Source organism: Thunnus albacares, chromosome 5, assembly GCF_914725855.1.
Source record: "Thunnus albacares chromosome 5, fThuAlb1.1, whole genome shotgun sequence".
Classification (NCBI taxonomy): domain Eukaryota; kingdom Metazoa; phylum Chordata; class Actinopteri; order Scombriformes; family Scombridae; genus Thunnus; species Thunnus albacares.
Window position 1 is genome coordinate 29831843 of NC_058110.1, and position 25280 is coordinate 29857122.

General features: G+C 39.2%; 1 protein-coding gene across 1 annotated transcript; it reads left to right on the plus strand.

Annotated features, from left to right (window-relative positions):
* The first annotated feature begins 1766 nt into the window (after nt 1-1766).
* Nucleotides 1767-22419, plus strand: jph2 (junctophilin 2). The gene is made up of 6 exons (XM_044351017.1): nt 1767-2602; nt 5546-6362; nt 16206-16324; nt 19283-20166; nt 21921-22021; nt 22148-22419. Exons 1-5 carry the CDS (start codon nt 2224-2226, stop codon nt 21999-22001), a joined length of 2280 nt encoding a protein of 759 aa, XP_044206952.1. The 5' UTR covers nt 1767-2223; the 3' UTR covers nt 22002-22021; nt 22148-22419.
* The last annotated feature ends 2861 nt before the right edge of the window (nt 22420-25280 follow it).

Genomic DNA, 25280 nt, shown 5'->3' on the forward strand with positions numbered 1-25280 from the left:
TTTGCTGTACCCTCACAAAACTTCAAATTTTCAAAGTTGCATTCCGTGTTGTGATGACTTTTGTACTTCTGGAGCAATTTCAGTCCAAAGTAAGTGCATTTGCAGCAGTTTTCAGCTCTCACCAGTGTGTCATGTGATCAGGCAGAGGGGGGAGCATGGGTGCTCCATGAAAATTGCAAGATTTCCCTCTGCTGAAATGTGGCTGGAACAGATTGCCGCCCTGATGCCATTACGCTTATTTTATTATTTTTGCAAAGACTCTGAACTGAACCCTCTATTTTTATTTTTATTACATTTATTGTTTGTGTGTTTGTCTTTTGTTATTGTAACCCCGTTCAAACTTTAAAACATTCACAAAACTTTTAATTTTCAAAGTTGTATTCTGTGTCGTGACATCTTTTTTACTTTTGGAGCAATTTAAGCCCAAAGTGGGGGCTTTTACAGCAGTTTTCAGCTCTCACCAGTGTGTCATGTGATCAGGCAGAGGGGGGAGCAGAGATTTTTTTTTTAGACCAGAAAAAATTCTAAACATGTCTCAGTCCAACAGTTTTAACTCTCCAAACATATCACACCTTAAAATGTTGCCACAAGCCTCCTCTCTCTCAAAATGTAAATATATTTCCCATAGGAATTATAGTTTTTAGATGTAAACCTTAATTGATAGTGAGAGCACTGTCACGCTCTCATTGACTGCAATACAATCTGCAGACTCTCCGTCTCCTCACTCTCCCATTTCTTAAACTTACAGTTTCTCTCTCCCTTCAAACACTTTGTGCACATATTATACATCCTCATGCTCAGCAAGTCCTGCTGCCACTAATAATGTAGCCTACAAATCTCTGAGCTGGATGCTTCGTTTTAAGCAATTAAATTTCTCCTCAACAAAATGTGAATTTGTGCTCAGCGTTTCAGTGATCTTTGCTGGCTCAGTGGTTTAAGCACCGTACACGGTCAGTTTCCCAGTTAGGTTACAAGGTTCTGAGTTTGATACCTGCTCATTGCAGCGTTCCTCATAACATCACTCTTATGAATTAATATATCTTTATTATGTGTCAGAGCTGTAACCCTTTTTTTTTTGCAATTAAAAGTCCAAGTATGAAAATCTGATCTTGCTTACAGTTTGCTGTATTATGTGCTATCACAGAATTTCAATGCAATTCAGCTTCTAGCAATGCAGCAAAATCAATGTCAGCTTTCAGGTATCACAGCAATCTAGTTCTAAACTAGATTGCTGTGATTAGAACTTGACTCAAATTGCTTGATTTAGAACTAGTAGTATTTATAAAAAAATATTTTGATTTAAAAAGCAACTTTTACAGTAAAACAATAGTTATATACCATAAAATACCATAAAAATATCATAGAATTATACATATACTGTTAAATAAGGTTATAACAACCACAAAAACACTGCAGGTTCCCAGTAGAATATTGTAGAAATTATCAAGATCCAATTTGACATAAAAGCTCTATGAGAACCATACAGGCCATACAGGAATATGAATGGGAAATTACAGTGATTTATCTACTGTCAGATATCTCTTTCACTGAGCTTAATAGCCTATTAGATAATAATTACGTTCAAACTTCATTAACTGTGCTAAAACTTGTCCTGAATGACACGCACTCCAGTCCCGAAGTGGGAGACTGGCATGGCTCCTTGCAGGCAGCAGAGTAAGGATTGGGTTGTATTTTTGGAAGGGTGTGTGTGTGTGTGTGTGGATTGGTCGCCTTGTTAGGTCTGCTAAAATATTTCCAACAGCAGCGACTGTCAGGAGATAGCTGGGTGGCAGGGACAGGGGGAAAGGGGCTTTTCTCTGTGGCCACCTGGAAAGCCATGTAAGATCACTGGCTTGTCAGGACGCAAATACTCAGAAATAATTCGGTAATTAGCTCCAAATTTAAAACACAGCATACTTTATTATTCAGGGAGGAATCTGTAGATAGTTCATGAGTGAATCCAATCGGAGAGGACTCTTCAGTGGATTAATCTGAAGAAAAGGAGGAGAACAAACAAAATTGCGTAAAGTGCGCCCATGGACACGCTCAGAAATCCTCAAACCAACTCCAAAAGAAGACACAAGTTCAGCACCAAGGATATCTCCAAGCAGTTTTGATGTCAGGTGAAGGTGAAGTCAGACTGAGGGAGACTTTATCTTTAGCCAGGTAACAGACTGAACAGCTTTACTTTCTGATCGGTGCGTTATTGAGCCGCGGTGAGGCATGAGTGGAGGTCGCTTTGAGTTTGACGACGGCGGGGCTTACTGCGGAGGCTGGGAGGGGGGTAAAGCCCACGGACATGGCATCTGCACCGGACCCAAAGGCCAGGGCGAGTTCTCCGGCTCCTGGAACTACGGTTTCGAGGTGGTGGGAGTCTACACCTGGCCCAGCGGGAACACCTACGAGGGGTACTGGTCGCAGGGGAAGCGTCACGGTCTGGGAGTCGAAACCAAAGGACACTGGATTTACAAAGGGGAATGGACTCATGGCTTTAAAGGGAGATATGGCATCCGGCTCAGTGTTGGAAGTGGAGCAAAGTATGAAGGGACGTGGAATAATGGGCTTCAAGATGGATATGGAACAGAAACGTATGCTGATGGAGGTGAGATTTGCTGTACAGATTGCAGGGTTAGAAAGTAACGTTTAAGTACTTTTAAGTGTAAGTACATTTACTCAAGTGCTGTACTTAAGTACAGTGTTGATGTACTTGTACTATACTTGAGTATTTTCACTTGATGCTACTTTAAACTTCCACTCCACTACATTTCAGAGGGAAATATCGTACTTTCTACTCCACTACATTTATTTAACAGCTTTAGTTACTTTTCAGATGAAGATTTGACACAATGGATGATATTTTAAAATACAACACATTGTTAAAGATGAAACCAGCAGTTTCCAACCTTTTTGGCTTTTGATGTCTTACAAAAAGTAGTGTGTAGTCTGGGTCACATTTTAGATGACTATGAGTTGTTAACAGCTCCACCAAATAGTGATTTTTCCTTCTAAATGATCCAATATTTCACCAAAAATCAAAGATTAGAGAAAAAGTCCAAAAACTGAAAACAGATTTGTGTATCAGAACTTTGTTTTTTCTTCTTTCCTCTCCCATTAATCAATTCACGACCCCTCAGATTTATCTGGTGACCCTTGGGAGGGGCCCGACCCCTAGATTGGGAACCACTGGACTAAACTAACTAACTGTATATAAAGTAGTTGAAACTAGCTCCACCTCCAGCAGCTACAACAGTAACATGCTGCTCTAACACTGATGCTTCAGTATTAATAATCTAATGATGTCATATATAATTATATATCAGTCTGAGGGACCAAACCACTACTTTTACTGCAATACTTTAACTACATTTCTCTGCTGATAATTATGTACTTTTACATGAGTAGGATTTTTCAGCAGGACATTTACTTTTAATAGAGTTTTTTCTACATTACTGTATTGGTACTTTTGCTTAAGTAATGGATTTGAACACTGACAGATTGAGACTTTTGACTTTATTATAGAGCAAATAAAATGTGGATGTGTTTTCAAATTGCAACTGAAGACCTCAGCAGTGGTGCATTCAGATCCTTTAATAGAAAATACAAGCATGTCACTTAAGTAAAGTTTGAGGTATTATGAGCAAAATGTACGAAATATGTCAACATTATTTTTTATGTTATTTACTAGTATTTTACTGTTGTAGTTGGTTGAGGTGGAGATAACTTTTGCTTTTTTTATCATCCTGCTGGGTGGTTAAATCTATAACATTGCATCATATCTTATAAAATGATCATATGTTTTGCATATAAAATCTTATTCTGCAAACCAGCTTCCGTATAAATGGAGTAAAAGTATAAAGTGGCATAAAATGGTAATACTCACAGAAATTTGTACTTAAATTCAGTACTTGAGTAAATGTACTTAGTTACATTTCATCACTGAACTGTTGCATTGAGTCAGTGGTGGAAAAAGTACTCAGATCCTTTAAAAGTAATCATAGGCCTGTCAAAATGTAAAAATACAAGAAAACGTTCACATTCAAATTCTTCGGTAAGTAAAAGTTATTGTGCATAAACCGCAAAGTATACTTAAAGTATCAAAAGTAAAAGTCAATGTTTTATTACTATACATCATGTTATGGTGGCTGGTGTTGTTGAAGTTACTGCTTTATATACTGTTGCGTAGTTTAGTTTATTTCAATATATCATATTTTATAAACCGATTACATTTTATGTGTAAAACTTGAACCTGCTAAGTAACTAATTCTGCATTCAAAGTTTTACTTAAGTACAGTAAAATATTATTTCCTTTACAGAGTAAGAATTAAAAGAAAAATCCTGCATTCAAAATCTTTCCTAAGTAAAAGTACTTGTACAAGTAATGTACAATTACCTTAAAATCTGTTTTTTAAATACAGTACTTGAGTAAATGTACTTTGTAATTAAAATGTAATTTGTTGTTAATAGGCCAGATCAGATTACATTTTAAGTGAGTTTTTTCCACTCATCATCCATGAGACTGTCTAGAGGAAACTAAATAAGTTAGACAAATAAAATCTATTGTGGTGATGTCTGCTTGTACGATAGCAGTGGTTTCCCTCCTTAACAGCTGACTCATCAGCTTTAAGGCCAGTCTGGTGGAAGTTGCCATGGGGGATGTGATAGCAGCAGATGTCAGGATGTAATAATAGCCCACGAGCCCCATGCCCTGCTGGCCTCACGGGCTGAGGCCTAGCTGTCACCGTAATCCACACATGTCAATTTTAGCATGAGTCCAGACCTCAAGATGACTTGTCAGTGGGTGCATTAATAAATGAGATTTTTCACACTATATAAATATCATGACAGTCTGGCAGATATAAAAATACGGATAGTTTTACAGAAGACTCTATAGCTAGGCTAGCAGCTCTGTGAGGCTGTACTTAGGCACTGCACTGCTTTGAGCTAAATGCTAATGTCACAATAAATTTGTTAAAATGTTAAGCAGGTATAATGTTTACCACATTCATCATCTTAGTTTATCATGTTAGCATGCTAACATTTACTAATTAGCACTAAACACAAAGTACAGTTCAGGATGATGGGAATGTCATTAGCTTTGCAGGTACTTGGTCATAAATCAAAGTAGGTTATTGGACAAAATGATGATGGATGATGGCGCTAGATGAAAAGTCAGGAGATCATCAAAATTATTACAATTCATCCAGAGGGGAACATGACTGTGTGGACCAAATTTTCTGACAATCCATCCAAACGTTGTTGAGACATTTCACACAAAACCACAAACATGAACGTCATGGTAGCACTAAAGGAAAAGACAGAGGATCACCAAAGTCAGTGAGATTCATCCTTAGAGGATCATGAATGTTTTTACAAAACTTCATGGCAATCTGTCCGGTAGTTGTCGCCAAAGTTGTGAACCAGCCAACCAACGACAGAGTGACCCCATCCATTAAGCCATGCTGCTAGCGTGGCTAAAAATAGCCTCTGATGTTTGGTCTGTGGTGCAGTTAGAAAATAATTACTCCTGGTTTTCATATGTTTCCAGGTACTTTCCAAGGTCAGTTCACTGGCGGGATGCGGCATGGCTATGGGGTCCGTCAGAGTGTCCCCTATGGCATGGCGGCAGTTGTCCGCTCCCCTCTTCGTACCTCCCTGACCTCCCTTCGCAGTGAGCACAGCAACGGCACCGTCCTGCAGCAAGACATCCCCATCATCACAGCCACCAATGCTTCAGGTGAGGAGACACCTGTCGCCACCCCTACCCAGCTTGGACCGTCCCGTGGCGGCTTCGCCCTCACTCTCCAGGTGGACCCAGATGCCGTGAAACCAAAGAAAAAGGGCCTGTTTCGCAGGAGCTCCCTGCTGGGCAAGCTGAAGAAGTCCGAATCGAGCACCTCGCTGTCCAGCCAGAAGAGCAAGATCAGCTTCCTGAGGACGGAATCGGCTCTCAGCTCCAACGCCAGCGACACCAACTCCACCATCAGCATCGGGGACGAGAGCCTGGCCGGAGCCGAGGACTTCCCCCCAGTGGAGGCCGACATTGACGCCACCACCACAGAGGTCTACATGGGCGAGTGGAAGAACGACAAGCGCTCAGGATATGGAATAAGCGAAAGGTCCAGTGGGCTGAAGTACGAGGGCGAGTGGCTCAACAACCAGAGACACGGCTACGGCTGCACCACCTTCGCCGAGGGAGGGAAGGAGGAGGGCAAATACATGAACAACATGCTGGTGAAGGCTATGAAGAAGAGGGTGATCCAGCTGAAGGGAACCAAGATCAAGCAGAAGGTGGAGAGGGCAGTGGAAGGAGCTCAGAGGGCTGCGGCCATCGGCAAGCAGAAGGCAGAGATTGCTGCTTCCAGGTAAGAATAGACGTGGAGAGATGATTCTCCTTATTGCTGTTTCATCTTGTTTAGCAGTGAAATGTTTATAAAGACAAACTGTCTTTTATAAGAACTGTTTTCACGCCTTACTATTACATTACATTTAAGTAAGAGCACATTCATTTTTCCAAAAAATAATTAAAGGATAAGTCTTTTTTTCAACAATATTCATGTGCAGAGCCGAACCAACATGAATTTATATACTTACAAGTATTGTGTGTGTATCCAAAGCCTGATATATCTTATTCCTCTGTGCTGTAGACCTCCATCATTGTCCAAAAACTATTAAAAACACGTCAATGAGCCACATCGCTGCACTGGGTGAACGTTCCTTCACCATGCAGATGACGGTCATGGTATGTTGTTGAGAAATGGCTCCAAAGACTAACAACAGCAGTCACATTTCTCTTCTCTGGAGAGTCGTTCTGCTGTTCTGTTTATGTTTCTGTACATTGTTCAAAGAACTTCAGTACAAATTCAAGAGGTTGTGATATGTATCACAACAAGCTGGGAAAGCTCTGTTAATGGAACCGCGTTCCCGCACATGCTCAGTGGCGTCTGCCTTACACAGAACTACTCTCCAGAGACCGAAAACATGATCACTGTTATGAGTCTTTTGAGCCGTTTCTCAACAACATACCATGACCATCATCTGCATGGCGAAAGAACAGGTCAGCCAGTGCAACGGTGTGGTTCATTGACATGTTTTCAATAGTTTTTGGAGAACAGCAGAAAAATAAGATATACCAGGCTTTGGATACACACACAATACTTGTAAGTGGAATCAATTTATTTCTGGTTTGGCTTTGCACATGAAATTTGTGGACAATAAGAAAAAAATGGTCATTTAACAACATTTACTGCTGTTCTGGAGGTATTTACAGAATCTGAAGACTCTGCTAACCACCTGGACAAAAAATATTCTGTCTGCTGCACATTAAAAAAGATTTTTACCAGTTTCTTAAGTTGCGTCTCTCTTTAATGATACCTGGACACGAAATATAGTCACAACTTGGGAAAACATTTAAAGATCATTTTTATTGTGCAGCGGACGGAAACTTTTGCCATCCAGATGGCTAGTAGAGTCTTTAAAGATTCTGAAAATATCTTTTCACTGATCACTGGGTATTTATTTCTTCTCAAAAATCACTGCCTAGCGCTGTGATTCAGATATAAAGGTAATACATGAGAGGCACAAACTAGGGCTAGGTTTACTCAAAGGGCAGTGCACGAAGTTCAATGAGTTTAACAGTTCATAAAGAGACAATAACAATAAAAAGAGATACTTCATTCAGAGCCATCCACTCCCGAAAACACAACCAAAGAGAGTCATTATGTTCATTTAATACTCTATAATAGATTATGACTTCAGTGGCTAAAGTGTTTGTTAGGATTTCATATCATGTTCTGAGTATAGCCAGATGCTTAAATTCATTCTGTTTGTCTATCACAGTGCAATATAAGTAGTTAGGACTTGAATGTTGCTCATTTGACATTATTTTCTCAGTTTAGTCCTTGCAGTGATTGTGCCATTCAAAAAGACACAATATTACCTCACATCGTTTCTCCCTCATGTGTCTCTGTGTCTGTTGCTAAATCTGTCTTACATTTCCTCAGCTGTAATTTCTCACCACAACCTGCTGCAGTGACACAATTTGAACTGCACTAAACTTTAAAGCCTCAATGCCCAATATTGCAGCAGTAACTGTTTGACTACTTGACGGCTGATTTCATCTTCATCAATCTTCTTAGTGGGTGTTGAGATGATGAGAAAATGCTTTTTGCAGCAGGTTTATTTATCTTTGGTCAGTCCAGCTTGTTGCAGACAGAAGATCCAACACATAAAGTCCATAATGCAACAAAAGGTATCATTGAAGAACAGGCAACCAAGTAAATCTGGGCACAGAGTAGCTAATAAAAATACGATGAGACAAATTAATTATCAAATAAAATACAACATAAACGGGGCCACGCATTTTCACAATACACATAGTGGGGATATTTATCTTCATGTTTCCCTCTTTATATGAATTAAACAATAATAATTAAGAGTTACGATAAGATAAGTCTGCATGCTAGCAGCTGCTTGCTAATGCTAACATGCTAAAATGTTCACAGTGACAATGACAACAGGCTGGTGTTAAAGGTATAATGTTTTTTACATTCACGTTTAGCGTGTTAGCATGCTAATATTTGCTAGTTAGCACTAAGCATTAAGTACAACTGTGGCTGATGGGCGTGTTTTTAGTTTTGCAGGCATTTGGTCATAAACCTAAGTATCAGACAAACTGAAATTATGACCTGATTATTGCGCCAGAAGAAAAATCAGTCAGAGTTATTACATTTCATCCTGAGGTGGACATGAGTGTCTGAACCAGTATTTCAGTCTTGATTAAAGTGGTGGATTGATTGACAGACCAAGACTGTTATCCCTAAAGCCAAAAATATGAGACCTAACTTAAGAAGTGAAACAAATGCATGAATTTGGACTACATGTAAATTTACAGTGGTGGAATGAAACTAAGTACATTTACAAGTATTGTACTTAAGTGCAGTTTTAAGGTACGTGTACTTTACAAACATGTCTGAGTTGTTTTCCGCTCCACCAAAGAGACATTTCCCCTCTTAACGTCTCACATGGTTTCAAATAAATAATGGCCCAAAATGGTAAAACTCTCCAGTATTTCACAAAAATGGCAAAGATTAAAGAAAATTTTGAAAAATGAATGAAAATCTATATTGCTTTTTCTTCTTTCCTACCCAATCTATCATCTCAACCCGTCAGATTTATTTTATCACCCTCACAAAGCAGTTCAAACTAGCTCCCGCTCGAGTAGGCACAAATATAAAATGCTGCTTATGCATTGACTCATCAATATTAACAATGTGCTTTTTTAAACTTGGTTTATATATCAGTTACAGCCCGATTATCTGAAAAATGTACTTTTACTTTAGTATTTTAAGTAAATTTAGCTGGTAATACTTCTATACTTTTATTTAAGTAGGATTTTAAATGCAGGACTTTTACGTCTAATGGAGTATTTTTACATTGTGGTATTGATACTTTTACTTAAGTAAAGGATCTAAGTACTTCATCCACCACTGCAAATGTATGGCATCCTAATTCATGAGGCTGGGACAGTTTCATCTGGAATAGTCTCTTGCCAACAGTTAGAAACAAAACGAACACCTCTCTCATATCTGTCCGTTAAATGTGAAGCTATTGACAGCAGCCAGTTAGTTTAGCTTATCATTAAGATAACAGGGGAAACAGTTTGGTTAGCTCTGTCCACAGGGAACCAAATCTGTCTACCAGCACCTCTAAAGCTCACTAATTAACACGTTGTGTTTATGAGCTGCCTCCTGTAGCTTATCGATCGTCTCATCTAATGCTAATACCAGTGTGCTAAAGACAATGAATATGAGTATATTTGAACTTGGGGCTTTTCTAATCACTGTGCATTGTTAAATCCATCAATCAAACTGTAGTGAGTCATGTTTTTCTTAGTAAGTATATTGTTCATACGTACACGTCTACCATCAGTTTGTCTGTGACCGTACAAGGCGGTGGTGTTTTTCTATCTACAGCCATCTTTAGCACCTGAAATAAGTGTTTACAGCAGTGAGACTTGCACTGATGGACTGCAGACCCCTGTCCCAGCAGATTGAAATCTAAATATTTTATTCCAAGTATAAGCAGTATATAAGAGTTATGGGAAGGTTCTCATTGTATCACTGCTTTAAGCTCACCTACAGCAAATCCACAGACGCCAGGACAGAGCTGGGAATGGAAGCAAACACTTTTATTTATGTTGGACCGCTTTCAGCAACACCTTGGTGGCCTTTACTTTGTCCAAACCAAACATGCGAAACACATCTTCACCAAATCATTAATATATGAAACTTCTAACTCCTGGAAGACTAACTAAACAACAACCACTCCAGAGTGGTTCTGAACATTAAACTGAAATCCATTATTATATAAGCAGAGGAGACATGACACATCTGTTCCTGGCAGTGGTTTCCTCACTCTATGATCTTTTGGCAATGAAGTTGAGGGTTAAAAATACATGTACAACCTGTGCACTGCATGGCCATGCCAGACCTGGCCTCTTGAAGTCCAGTTAGCTAAGCATTCACTGGCATTCAGACACTCTGTGGACATTGTTCTGTTGCGTGGGCTGGCAGCCGGGCGTCTGGAGTAGGACCTGTGTGGCAGGACAGGGTGTAAATGACGCACACACAGGGGCCCGGTGGTCAGAGGAGCTCTGACTAAATATGGACAGGCGCACTCCTGCTGTATCACAATCACAGGGGAATGCAACAGCTGATTATCCCCCCTCCCCCTGCCTCCAAACTCCATTTTTCCTGCCTCGTCATAGACACACATCCAGACTGTTTTCTTGTGCTGAATCGCAGTGGCTCTTTCTTTTTTGTGCACGCCTAAGCCTACTACTTTACTCACTCATGTCCTGTTATAGGAAATCTAATACTTGCCTCTAGTTGCACACAACTCTGCTCCATACTCCATACTGTCTGTTTCACTGTCTGTCGCCCTCTATGAGCTTTAGCTCCGCTGCTAACAGTTACAGATCACAGATCCCGGTCTATCTTGCGTCAGCAGTGGTGTCAAATGCTTCCCTGGATATAAATATTACACAGCTCATGAGCGAATGCTTGGGTATAAAGGGTTAGCGTATATATGTACCACACCTAGCTTTAGTTGTGCGGCTTGGCTTACATACTGTACTGCTGAGATGTGCATTTTGTGTCGGTGAGCAATCAGCTGGTTGTAACACTTGTAAACAAAGTTCAGTTCTGACCTCAGCTCGAGACTATTTGCAAGTTATTTATTTAATGACAAATAATGTCATAGAGGAAAAATAACTTATCAGTATTAAGATAAATTGCCTTATATGAACTCTTAGCAATGTTGCAATAATGAGGTTGCAAGTAGCACATAATATGTGTATATTTTGGCAAAGAGATTTAATTACGCTCTGAAACATTTACTCGTCTTTATATAGAAACTAAATCACTCCTTCACACTCCCTCTGTCTTTCCCTCTCTGTCTCTTAAACACACACACGCTACACAGTTGAATAGGACCCTCCACAAAGATCCAGTGGCACATGCCAGAATGACAGAGTATCTCTTCCCATCAGCGGGCTCCAGGACAACTGCAGTGTGACAAAAAACAGATGGTTAGAAAACAGCAGAACAGTAGGACCTGTCTTAAGAAGAAGACGTTTGCACAGGCTGTACAGTAGGATTTACAGTATAGACTGCTCTGTGATCTCATAGGTTCGAGTGGGGACGGCAGTTTTTCACAACTGAGCCTCTTCCTACAGCTGATGTCTCATCACTCCTCAGAGTGCAATGAGCGTCTCCTTAAGGCAGCCCTAAAAGCATAAACGGTATTTAGGTCACAGTGTCAAATGTCATGTTTGGTTGCGGAGAAACGCTGAAGGCCAACACAGACTGCAGCAGTAATACAACTTAAAGGGTCACTCCAGTAAATTCTGACCTGAATTCTTTTGTTCTTTTGAAGGGGAGGGGCATATCAAGATCTGACAGATATTAATGAGAGATTACAGTGTCTCTGATAATAGATTATCGTGTCATCTTGTGGACTGCAGAAAACGTAAAGCGCCTATCATAAAAATTTTTGTATTAATACTGGATCACATGTGAAGGGGGTTTGCTCATAGTCATAAATTACAGATAATTATTATCCCAACTCTGCAGTTCTCTACAATTTACGCAGCGTTTTAGCGTCATTCAGCTCATTGTTTAATAGCCTGCAACTTTACTGCTCTGGTTCACTCACACTTCACTCATCAGCATCGTTTCCAGGTGATGAAAAAATGGTGAAAAAGCTCTGATAAGTCCACTGTACACAACCTTCTCAAGGAGAGTGAATATTGGACTTACATTCAGCAGGCGGCCAGAAACACAACTCCAAATGAATGATCATATTGCTCTGTAACTGTGTGGAAATGCATAGCATGTTTTTTGTGATTTTCTGTCCTTTATATACTGTTATGATGTTGGATGTCTGTGTTAAACATAAGCACTTTTCACATATGAACTCTGGACAATGTTCGGAGAATCAGGTCTGGACATGTGCAGGTTTTAATTAAAGTCCAAGTACCTGAAATTGTACATGTACTTAGTTACTTTCCACCACTGCTGAATACTTATCTCCATTTAGTGAGCTCTGCAGTGGATGTTAGTTTGCTGGAAGAAGCCATCTGCCGCCATCCTTTCTCCTCCTCCCACCCACTGGCAAATTACCAGCAGAACTGAGTGGCTGCCATTTTGTCAACTATTAAACACACAGCTCTGTTTGAAGGGAACCAGGAACCAAATGAATGTGTTTCTGGCACATATGTTTGTTATGACTGATTTAAGTTTGTTACATTAATGTTTCAGCAAACCAACTCCAGGAAATCTGTTGTTACTAAAATGTGAAACATCATAAATAGAAATAGAAAATGTAAGTATTTGGTCCTCAAGAGCCACATTTCAGCAACAACCAACATAAAGCTTAAACAATTAATATATCAGTTGAATGTGTTAAATGTGGTAATAAATTATTAGTATATACTGTATGTATATACATATATATATATACTCACCAAGTACTTTATTAGGAACACCTGTGTAATCTAATGCAATCCAATGCAACAGCTCTGCCATAAATTCTACTTTTATGAAGCTTATACATTTTCAGTTTTTGTTGGCATTGTCAGAAAGGTGATAATTCTATTTTATGTATGTTATTGAGATCATAGTGAATGATGGTGGTGTACAGAAGCCGAGAACGGCTGTGCTTACAATTGTTTTTTTTAATGCCGTTATCTCGACATCACAAGTTAATTATAAACAGCAGCTTTCATTATTATAACTCTACATTTATTTAGTGGTTTTAGTGTAATTATCATCGTGCATGTTTGAGCGGACCGTGTGTAGAAGTTCCTGGAAGAAGAGGTGCTGACTGTGTGGACAGGTGGAGCTCATATATATATCAAACAGGAAACCTCAGGAGTCTCTAATTGTTCCAGTGGGAAGCACCTTCCCCACTGAGTCTTGAAGTGGATAGGAGGCTATTTTCAGCTCCGTGTAAAGTTACAGTATGTCAAGTATCCACAGAGTAATCACAATCAGTTATTCTCTCAGTTAATGTGGAACAAATATCAGCAGCCTTGAACTTTCAGTATTCACCGCTGCTGGGTTTTAGCCAAAATCAGCCTGCTGTCACCTTAAGAATATATCAAAAATAAAGGACTTAGCCTTTGTGTCATCCGCTCTAATGATGTCTTTACAGCCCTCTCAAGAAACAAAAACATGGATGACATTAGTCCACTTAGATCTTTACACTTCCTGTTTGTTAAAAAGTTTATTTCAAAATACTACTGTTGGTTTATAAAGCACTGAATTGTTTATGGTCAAAAAACATTCCTGATCTGCTGCTACGTTATAAACCGTCCAGACAAACCGTCCAGAAAGTTGATTTCAAAATATTATTGTTGGTTTATAAAGCACTGAGTGGTTTATAGCCAAAAAACATTTCTGATCTGCTGCTATGTTATAAACCGTCCAAACCTCTCAGGTCGTCTGGGACAAGTGTGCTTTCTGTCCCAGTGTGCTTTAGTCAAAACTAAACATGTATTTAAATGTCTCATCTAACTCTCAGTTCTTTTATTTTAATTATAAAAAAATAGTAAAATTGAGACTATTTATTCATATCTCATATTGTATTTTAAGCTTATTTTTGTCTCCCTTTTATTTTACTTTTTAAATCCTGTTTAAATGTGTCTTTTTATATTGTCGTGTGTTTCTCTTATATCTTGTTGTATGCATTTTATTTTTATGTCAAGCACTTTTAATTTCCATGTTGTCGAAAAGGCACTATACTTTGTTCCAGACTGAAATATCTCAACAACTGTTAGATGGATAAGATTAGATGGATTCATGTTCCCCCAAAGATCTGGTGACCTCTTGAATTTTCATCTAGTGTCGCCATCAGGTCAAAGCACAGCCTCAGTTGTACTTTGTTTGACAAACTAAGGTTGTGAACATTGTACCTGATAAACATCAGCACTCACAATGACATTGTCCTTGTGTGCATGTTAGCATGCTGACGTTAGCATTTAGCTCAAAGCAATGCTATGCATAAGTACAGTCTCACAGAGCTGCAAGTGTGGCTTTAGACTCTCAGTGTTGTCACTAAAGAAAAAAGCTGGGACATGGAGGAAAATCATCTGAAAAACACAGACAGAAAGTTGAGGATTACAAAAGTGTTGCATTATGGATGAATCCTCCAGATCTTTAACTGTTGGTCTTAACTTTCCTGAGCTTGTGTAGCAAAATGACTCTTGGCTTTACTGTTCTAGTGACTTCTCTGTCTTGTCGTACCCTCTCCGTCTCTCTGTCATGTAGAAATATCTGTGTTGATGGAGCCCCCGGTAACTTGCCAGCAATAACTCATAGACTCGCTGGGGGCGATAAAAGCATAATTTATTTCTGTCCCTGTCCAACAGCAGAAAAAGACACCTCCTCTAATAATACTAATGAGCCACATGACAGACAGCCATCCATTCCTGGCCTTCATTTCAACATGATTGAATACTATAAACAAGCCCTGTGTTGTGGTATTTTTGGTCAGTCTTAAATTGTTTTAATCCATTATATTCAAAGACCACACATGATGTTTAAGTAGGAAGGTCAAGATCAAGGTCAAAGTGTATTAAAACATCCATTAAGATATGACATGATGACCTCCATGATAGCTGAGAGAGCAAATGAGTTGTAATAAGGCTGCAACTAATTAACTACCAAGTAGTTACCGAACTGATTATTTTTTATTATCAATTAATCTTTACGATTAGTAAAGTCTATATATCAGTCTATAAAGGAAGTCATTTGAATAGCTGGGAGCAGTTTATTGTTATTTTTGCTGTAAAAATTATGATTTTTTTGTTACAAATTTATTTTCTATTGATCTAAATGATTAATTGACTAATAATTTCAGTTTTATGTGACACTTTGTTGGCTGATTATGTGTGGAAGCAGAACTGCACCATTAAACTATTATTCTAGTAAAGAAGTGTATTAAGTTTTTCAAGACTTAAAAGAGTTTTGCAAACTGAGGTCAAAGGCTCTCATCTGAGAGATGTTGTCATATTCATTAATTTCCACTGTAGTTTCACAATCTGGAAAATGTGCTTGTTTGCTTTCTTGCCATAAGTTAGATGAGAAGATCAATTCCACTCTGTTTTTTTATGATAAACAGTGTAAACTATAGCCAGCAGCCACTTAGCTTAGCATAGCATAAAGAGTGGAAAAAGGGGGAAACAGCTAGCTCAGCTCTGCTCAATGGTAACAAAATCTGCCTACCAGCACCTCCAAAGCTCATTAAGTAAGATGTTATTTCACATTTGTTTAATATGACGGAGCCAGGCTAGCTGTTCCCCCCTGTGCTCAGTCTTTGTGCTAAGCTAAGCTAACTCCCTCTTGGCTTCATATTTATCGTACAGATATGTGAGTGGTAGGCCTCTTGTTCTTCTTATCTAACTAACAGCAAGAAAGTGAATGATTGTATCTCCCTAAATGTTTAATGGTTCCTTTAAACGTGTACATTGTTAGATACCAGCACAAATGTTATTTTCCGGGCATGAATGATATGTCACTATATCAGACTGACTTCTTTCTTTCTCTCTTTTATAACTCATGCCACTAACAGTAAAATTAAAATATGACATCCAGATGATCGTCTTACTGGTGATTTATGAATTGTGTTCCATGTGTCCCCTCTAGGACGAGTCATGCAAAGGCCAAGTCAGACGCAGCTGAACAGGCTGCTCATGCCTCCAATAGTGAGTCCAGCATTGCCAGACTGGTGGCCAAAGAGCTCTCCCCTTCCTTCTACCAGCCAGGTCAGTCAATGTCAACTTCTCATCTGAGAGGGATACTGCAAAATGGATAACAACATGAAGAAAGTACCAACTTAACAGCTATTATTATGATGTTACGTCTTTGAAAAAAGCTAATATGGTAGTTTTGCCTCATGAGAAGAACTGTATGAAGAAATTGATGGTTCAAAGTGAAGACTTCAATATATATTTGAAGGATATGGCTGCCAATTTTCTATATTTTTCTTATTGTCAATAAATCTCGTGCAGAGCCAAACAATGAACTTACAAGTTTTGTGTGTGTATCCAAAGTCTAATATATCTTATTCCTCTGTGCTGTAGACTTCCGTTGTTGTCCAGAAACTATTAAAAACACATCAGTGAGCCACACCACTGCACCAGGTGACGTCGTCCTTTGCCATGAAGAGTACAGTCAGGATAATTTATTTAGAAACAGTTCCAAAGACTAATAACAGCAATCATATTTTCAGTCTCTGGTGAGTAGTTCTGTGTAAGGCAGATGCCACTGCATGTATGGGAACATGGCTCCATTTACAGAGCTTTGCTAACTTGTTTTGCTACATATCACAACCTCTTCGCTTCGTACTGAAGTTCTTTGAGAAATTTACAATGTCGTATGAAGTCAAGAGGTTGGGTTATGAAGCACAACAAGGTAGCACAGCTCTGTAAAACGAACCACGTTCCCGCACATGCTCAGTGGCATCTAATGTACACAGAACTGCTCTACGGAGACTGAAAACGTGATCGCTGTTATTAGTCTTTGGAGCCGTTTCTCAACAAACTGATGTACCAGAACTCTTCAGGGCAAAGGAACATATCACCTAATGCAGCAATGTGGCTCATTGATGTGTTTTTAATAGTTTTTGGCCAGCAACGGAGGTCTATGTCACAGAGGAATAAGATATATCAGGCTTTGGATGCACACACAATACTTACTAGAAGGATCAAATCATTGTTGGTCTGGCTCTACACAAGATTTGTTGACAATAAGAAAAATATAGAAAATCACCAACCTTATCCTTAAAACATTTATTTTCACCTGAAATCTGATGCTATAAATCTCCCAGTCTCTCCCAAAAGGAAACAGCAAATATAAAATCATGTGTCTAGTTTTACACTGTGTCCCTGCATGTACCTCCAACTTGAGCTAGTGGATCTTTGGCTGAGGCTCACCACAAGGGTAGTCGCATTTGAATGTCTAAAAATGGAACATCTTATTGGGTCGAAGGGAACATATCAGTTTCATTGGGAGTCTGGCGACACACACTTACACATTCACACAAAAGCACAGGAGCTATTTAGGAGCATCTTGCATTCTCCCTCTGCTGTCTCCCTCAATAGAGCTTAAAGGAATCAGACACAGACAGACAGAAAGAAACTTTCTGAGTGGCTGCCCAAATTGTCTCTGACCAATACTACAAATGGATGAGGCCTGGCTGAGTCCTGCTCTGCATTCTTCCATGAAAGATCTCTCACCAAGGAGATAACAACACAGGCGGACAGTGTCAGTGTGTGCCGAGTTATTTTTACTGGATTAAACAACGCTGTAGCCTCACAATTTAAAGGAGTATAGTGATATGTTCTTATTTTCAACAAATTTTATGAGAAGACCAAAATCAACAATTAAAGTGCTGTCTGTGTAGCCAAAGCCTGATACACTGTATCTTATTCCAGCTCCATTTTTGTCCAAAAACAGACAGTGTCAGTGTGTGCACCATCTGGTTTATTTTTACTAGAGAAAACAACGCTGCAGCGTCACAATTTAATGTCCAGTGATATTCTACATTTTTATTTATTTCAACAAATTTCATGACCAAAACCAATGAGTATTTTCTGTGCAGCAAAAGCCTGATACATCGTATTCCTCTGTGCCATAGAGCGCAATTTATGTACAAAAACTATTAAAAATATGACAGTGAGCCATACTGTTGCACTGGCTGACATGTTCCTTAATTACCATGAACACACACACTGTATTTATTTTGATTCAATCCCACACATACCATCCTGCTGCCATCAATACACACTGGAGCACCAAATGTGTTTTAATCCACTTCTGAAACAAACTTACTCCTGTTTGAGTAATGTTTGCTAAAAGCTGCTTTAGGAAATTATCCAGTATTTTTAAAAATGGAACAGTATATTCATGACTAATTTTTTAAAGATTTACGTCTTCCGTAGGAACAAATGGGCTTTGAGCTGAAAGCTAAAGATATTGTAGAGAATTCATAAAATATTGAGAAACACACACATTGTTGGTTTTGGCATTTTCATGACTATCTGTCAGCAATAACATAAATATAGAATATTGCCAGGCTTATCCTTTTATATTAAGTAAACCTTTCTACTTCTTACATAAACATTTTCACTCTTCAAAAGTTTATCTCGATTCCCACTGAAATTTTGACATCATGGTGAAGAGTTTTTCTTTGGCATTTACACCTTTTCTCTCTGAAAATGTGCATTGAAGGGCAGCTACCTGTAGCTGCATCCTGTGGTCACTGGAAATTATTTTAGTTTATGGAGAGGGAGTGGCATAGCTATAAAGTCGATTACTGAGATTTAAGGTCTTTCTTCTGGTATTTATTTCCTGATATTTTAGTCAAAGGAAATTAATCTAGTTTAGGAGTAGTCTTATGAAAAAGTCAGTTTCTAAAATGACCTTCAGTAGTTTTCTCCTAATGTATTCAACTGTAACCAGCCTTGTATGGGCAGAGAAACGAGGGCTCCGTGATAATTATGTTAAAGAGCAGAAATGTATGTTTTTATCCAGTTATGACACCAATCATTCTGAGCTAAACAAAAAACACAAATTTGTTTGACTGAAAATTATCAAATTTTTATAAGATCAAATATTCTTCAGAGAACAGCATTTATTATTGCTCAAAACATATATATACATATCTGTATATTGAGACTCTCTGAACTTGTTAATATACTCATTGAACTGGTCTTATGCAGGTCCGGAGTATCTGAAGAAGAGAGTGTTACAGGAGGTTGTGGAGGGCAGTGAGAACACAGATACAGTCATGCATGAGCCGCTGCTGGCTGAGGAGGAGCCTCTGCCTACACCACCCGAAAGCCCGCTTATGAATGAATTGGATAGCCTCATGCCTGGCTCGTCCCCAGGCCGCACCCCCTCCCCCAGCCCAGGCATCATCAGCAAGGAGGACCCCAAATTCCTCAGTCCAGGCAGCTGGAATGAAGACAGAACCAGTAAAGGTGGTGGCAGTAAACCCAACAGCAGGCCCAGTAGTCGCCCCACTACACCTTCTGCTCCGGCCTCGGCTGCACCTGAGGGCAGTCGTGGCCCCTCTCGCACCCCCAGCCGTCAGAGCAACAAGATCGAGCAGGGCTCCGACCTGGAAATCAAGCCCCTGCAGAAGTTTGACTCCGAGGCAAAAGCTCCAGACGTCACTCCTGCTGCTGCTGCCCCTGTAAGGAATAGCCTCATCTCCCCAGATGAAGAAGAAGTGCCTCGATCCTCCAAAGTGTCCTCCAAAGCTATCACCCCCGAGCCTAAAACAGCAGCGCTCAAAAATGAAAGAGCTCCGTCAGTCCATGAGCGAGCGTCGTCCTTCTCTGAGAACAAAGTGGAGTCCAGGGAGGTGAGCAGGCCTTCAAGCAAAGCAGAGACAAAACCATTACCAAAACGACAACCCAGCCCCGCTCCATCCCCAAAACCTGCACCCAGACTTGAACCTAAGACAGTACACAAGCAATTTGAAGCCAAAGCCACAGCTGCCAAACTAGCACCGAAGGTGGATCCCAAAGCAGAGGCCCGAGTGAAGGCCACGGTCTCGAGCCAAAGTAAGGAGATGATTGCAGAGTCTTTGGAGGTGGAGGTAAGACAGCACATATTCACATTGTCTCACATTTATTCATTTATTTATATATTTTTTGTGACAAGAAATCCTCTATTTTCTATGTTGCCGATTTTCTATATTTTTCCCGCTGTCAACAAATCTCATGTGCAGAGCCAAACCAACAATGAATTGATCCTACTTACAAATATTGTGCGTGTATCTAAAGCCTGATATTTCTTAATCCTTTGTACCATAGACCTCCGTTTTTGTCCAAAAATTATTGAAAACACACCAGTGAGCCACACCACTGCACTGGGTGCCATGTTTTGGGCATGGTAGTTTACTGAGAAACGGATCCAAAGACTAGTAACAGAAATCATGTTTTCAGTCTCTGGAGAGTAGTTCTGTGTACGGCAGACACCACTGCGGTTGTGCAGGAACGCGATTCCGTTTACAAAGCTTTGTTAATTTGTTGTGATACATATCACAACCTCTTGACTTTGTACTGAAGTTCTTTGAGAAATGTATAATGTTGTACAAAGTGCTCAGTGGCGTCTGCAGTACAAGGAACTTCCTGACAATGTTATCGCTGTTATTAGTCTTTGGAGCCATTTCTAAACAAACTATAGTGGCGGCAAAAGCAGAGGACTTCAGTACAAAGTAAAGAGGTTGTGATATGTAGCACAACAAGATAGCAAAGCTCTGTAAACAGAACCATGTTCCTACACAAACACAATGACGTCTGCCGTACACAGAACTACTCTCCAGAGACTGAAAACGTGATCCCTGTTACTAGCTTTTGGATCCGTTTCTCACAAACTACCACGCCCAAACATGTCACCCAGTGCAGCAGTGTGGCTCATTGATGCGCTATTAATAGTTTTTGGACAACAACGGAGGTCTGTGGCACAGAGAAATAAGATATATCAGGCTGTTGATACACACACAATACTTATAAGTAGATCAGTTCATTGTTGGTTTGGCTCTGCACATGAGATTTGCTGACAATAACAAAAATATAGAAAATCACCAGCCATATCCTAAAAAGTATAGCTCACATAGATATTAACAAGAGTAGAGTAAAAGTCTAGACATCATCTAATGCCATTAAATGTCAATGTCACCATCCAAGTAAAGAACTATATTTGACTTTGGAGAGTAAGCTAACATTCTGTTCAGGTCAAAGGGGACACATTTTTATATTTGAGAGCAAAAAAACACTCTAAACACCTTTCTTTTAACCTGAAATTTCATGGGTGACTTTTCCCAAAGTGACCCAGAATATACAAAAATGGCAATAGTTCAACTTTTTATTTTATTTTTGTGCAGCTGATACACATTTTTGTACATAGAGGGTGTTCTGGACTAAATTTGACCCGTATTTATACAAAAATTACCATTCAAAAATATTATATATATTGTTGCCTTCTCCACGTTCAGTAACATTTATTGAAATCATGTCTTCTGTTTTAGGTAACACACTGTATGACCATAAAATAGCGTGATTGTAAATGTTTTTTTTCTCCAGAAACAAAATTGTGTAAAACCTAAAGAATATACCCTCTCTGCTCTCTGAAAGCTTCATTAAGAATTAATTAGGAGGTATTTATGAATAAAAAAATAGATTTGTGATTCAGAAGTTTGGTACAGAGACTAATTATGAGGGATAATGTGAAGGGTCAGAATATGTAATTTTACACATTTACAGGATGTGAAATTTAACAGCTCATAGTCATACTGTTACGTTTATTTCAATTACATGCGCTGTTCTCACATGTTCCTTTGTTTTCAAGGGCCCAAACACCATAATGATCTGCATGGTAATCCTGCTCAACATCGGCCTGGCCATTCTCTTCGTACACATTTTGTCATGAGAAACTGTCCACCATCTCAGGTAATAAATACGACATGCATGTTTATTGATAGACAGCTTTAAAAAAAACATTTTCTTGCTGCTGCTTATATTGTTTGTAGGTGAGTGAAAGAGGTACATAAAAAGACAAATGCTGTTCCCCTGCAGGTCACCAGCAGTGTTGGAGAGAGATGGCCTGCTGCCTCCTCAGTGAGGACCAGAGATCAAAGAGACCGCTGAGGGGGACAAAAAAAAAGCAAAAGCCTCATGCAGACAGCCGCAGCTCTTCTAAAGGTTTTTGTTGGTGTGACTGTGTGAGGCTCTGTGAAGCTGCTCTCTTTCCAGACATTAGAGAAACTGAAGGACATTGACTGACTGAAATGATTCAGTACATCAGAATATGATGATGTTTGTGTGTTCAAGTGGCAGGGAGTAGCGGGTGGGGGTGGGGGAGGGAGGGGGTGGGTCTCGGTGCTTACACTACAGAAGCAGGGTGGGATAGTATGCACTGAAGAACAACTTTGTCACAGTGTGTGTCAACTTTTTGCAAAACGCTTTAAACTACATCCTTAATTGGCACACACTGACAGATTAGACAAACTCAGTAGATTATTATGTATTGTCACAAGATATGTTTGTTTGTGTTAATGTAATGCCAGCTGAAGGAATGATGTTAACATACAGTATACAGACTGATTTTTTTTTTTTTTTTCCGCACTCTGCCTTGAACTTGATTGTTTGGACACAAAGACAACTGCAGCAGATGTGTGAAGGATTTGAGAGTCATTGTTTTAATTATCTGCAATGTCCAACATATGGGGAAAAAAAGCTGAAAAGGATTGATTAGGTAGAAGTCTGAAATGTGTAATTAAGTGTGTCGGTCCTTTTGAAAAGCTCTCCAGAGAATACTGCGTACTGTAGTAATCCAATGCTGCTGTAAAGCCAGGTTTTCATCTTGTTGCTCTTCACTCTCTTAAGAAAGAATCCAAAGCATCCGTTGAGTTGCATTTCGGCTACTGCATCCTGCAAAATCTGTATTTTGAGACTGTGGTGTACTACACTGTGAAATTTTATGTTTTCACTGGGATTTCTGTGCATTTATTGTCATAACTGCTGCACTGGTTTCGGAGAGGATGAACCAAATAGAGAAGGAAAAAATAGGAAGCTTAAGAGTGTCACTGCTAATGACTGTATGTTCCTGTGGTGTTTGTAATGCAGTCATGTTAAACATAAAGGTGGTTTTAAGTGAGAGTTGTGTATGTTATGCAATAGATAAGAAAGCAGAAAATGGGGGCTGGGAGCCGGGATCTGTTAGTAAGTAGAGCTTCTTATTTTAAACAATCACTGTATGTCGGAGCAGTGGGAGCTGCAGCAGGGAGGCTGGGATGATGTGTGTTTTTTTTGTCCGTTAGCTTTTGTGTTGTTTATGGTTTCATGTTAACGTCTAGGGAAAAAACGTCCGCACTGTTCCACACCGCAATATATTCAGGGCCTGTCGTGCTTTAGAGCAAAATACGAGTTCAACTTTTGTACGCATGAGGGCACATGGTGTGTATGTGTCTGTAATTTTGTACCTTTTTGAAGTGCACATCTTTTCAGCATTCAAAATACACTGTCGTCAGGTTTTTTTTGTCAAAGACATATGCAATCCTAAATTTATTTATTTCCCTAAAGAGTCAGTCAGATTACCTCATGAATGTGAGATGGAGCAAAATATAGATTGATGATTCTTTAACTCCATGTCTTACATAAAGAAGAGCACTCTCCGGATATTTCTCTGTTGTTCTTTCACCCATTAATATGTAGATTTTAAAATTAAGATTTTTTTGCCTTTACAGTTTGCAAATAAACACGCAGGCGACTGGTTGTGCATCGTTTTCATGCAAAAAGAAAAGTAAAAATCTACAGCAATCTACAAAAAAAGCTACTCCCATGATCTTACATTTGGTAGTTTATTCTAATTAACAACAGAAGAGACGTACTGTTAGATGACCTTAATGGTAAGTGCAATGAAACAAAACAGTATTCATATAGTTCAGTGTAATGTAGAAGCCATTTTGTTTTGTCTGTTATAGTGCAGTAACATTGCTGAATTTGAGGAAATGCATTTGTGGTCATAATTACAAAGCTGAAATTAAATAAAAAAAAACTTTTACAACACTTGTGAATGTGTTATTTGTAAGTGAATCAGTCCAGATAAGAGTCTTTTGTCTCCACTCTTTCCCTCCCATAAATACGTTGCCTTTCCAAGTTTCTAAATTTATCCCACAATTAACAACCTTAATACAATATCATTCATTATCCACAAGAAATCCAGTCTAGTAACTGCCGAACTAAGTATTTTTAAACACCACCTGTCTGCCAGCATGGGACCCCCATCCCTCCCCCTGTCCCTCCCTTGGGCCACTGTGAATACCACACCCTATTTTAAACCAGACCGGGGTTATGCCTCGGTTCTTCTCACAGGAAAGCAAAAGTCACACCTTAATTAGTAAATGTGAGAATCTGCAAATGTTATAATGACACATCTGATGTTGCAAATGTCATCTGGTAGAAAAACTCCACTGGTTACCTGCAGTAGTTTGACATTTAGAATAGTTTGCTGACAATTCAGCATGGTGTCGGTAGTCCAGGCATCTGTTGAACAGCACTGCCCCCAAGTGACCAAAACAAGCGGAGCAGCAAAATCCTCCATCAGAGCACATTAGTCCTTTTGAGGTTCAACTAAATTATATATACACACAATACCAGTCAGCTGACTGGTACTGTACATTTTATATACACACTTTATTAGGTTATGCTACAGATTTAGAGTGGTCGAGATTATGTGAGCTCAGTAAAGTGTCACGGAAAACCAGTTTAGAGCTGCAACAGTTAGTCGGTTGACCAGAAAGTTAATTTGCAGCCGTTTTGATGATCATTTCAGTCATTTTTCCTGCCAAAAAAGCAAAATATTTAATGGTTCCAGCCTCTTAAATGTGAGGATTTGCAGTTTTTTCTTTTCATATATATCGTATATACTAAGTTGAATATCTTAACATTTTAAACATCAAATTGAAGACGTCACCATAGCTTCTGTGAGGCTGAATGTCTTTTCACTACTTAATATTTCATTGACTAAACAATTAGAAGTAGCTGATAGCTGACCAGCATAATTTTAGTATTAGTGACAAATTAAAAAAAAAAAAAAAAAAAAAAAAACTGAGTTAACAATTGGCTCTGCTCTATGTAAAATGCAGTCGCTACTGACAGCTCAGTGCTTCTGTCCAGTGGAATTAAAGTGAATAAAGAGAACACAATA

Bases quoted from the DNA above. Each gene is read 5' to 3' on its own strand.
- jph2 (XM_044351017.1), top strand. From the start codon at position 2,224: ATGAGTGGAGGTCGCTTTGAGTTTGACGACGGCGGGGCTTACTGCGGA. The intron at 6,363-16,205 runs GTAAGAATAGAC...TGTCCCCTCTAG, and splicing joins GCAGAGATTGCTGCTTCCAG to GACGAGTCATGCAAAGGCCA. The intron at 16,325-19,282 runs GTCAGTCAATGT...GGTCTTATGCAG, and splicing joins CCCTTCCTTCTACCAGCCAG to GTCCGGAGTATCTGAAGAAG.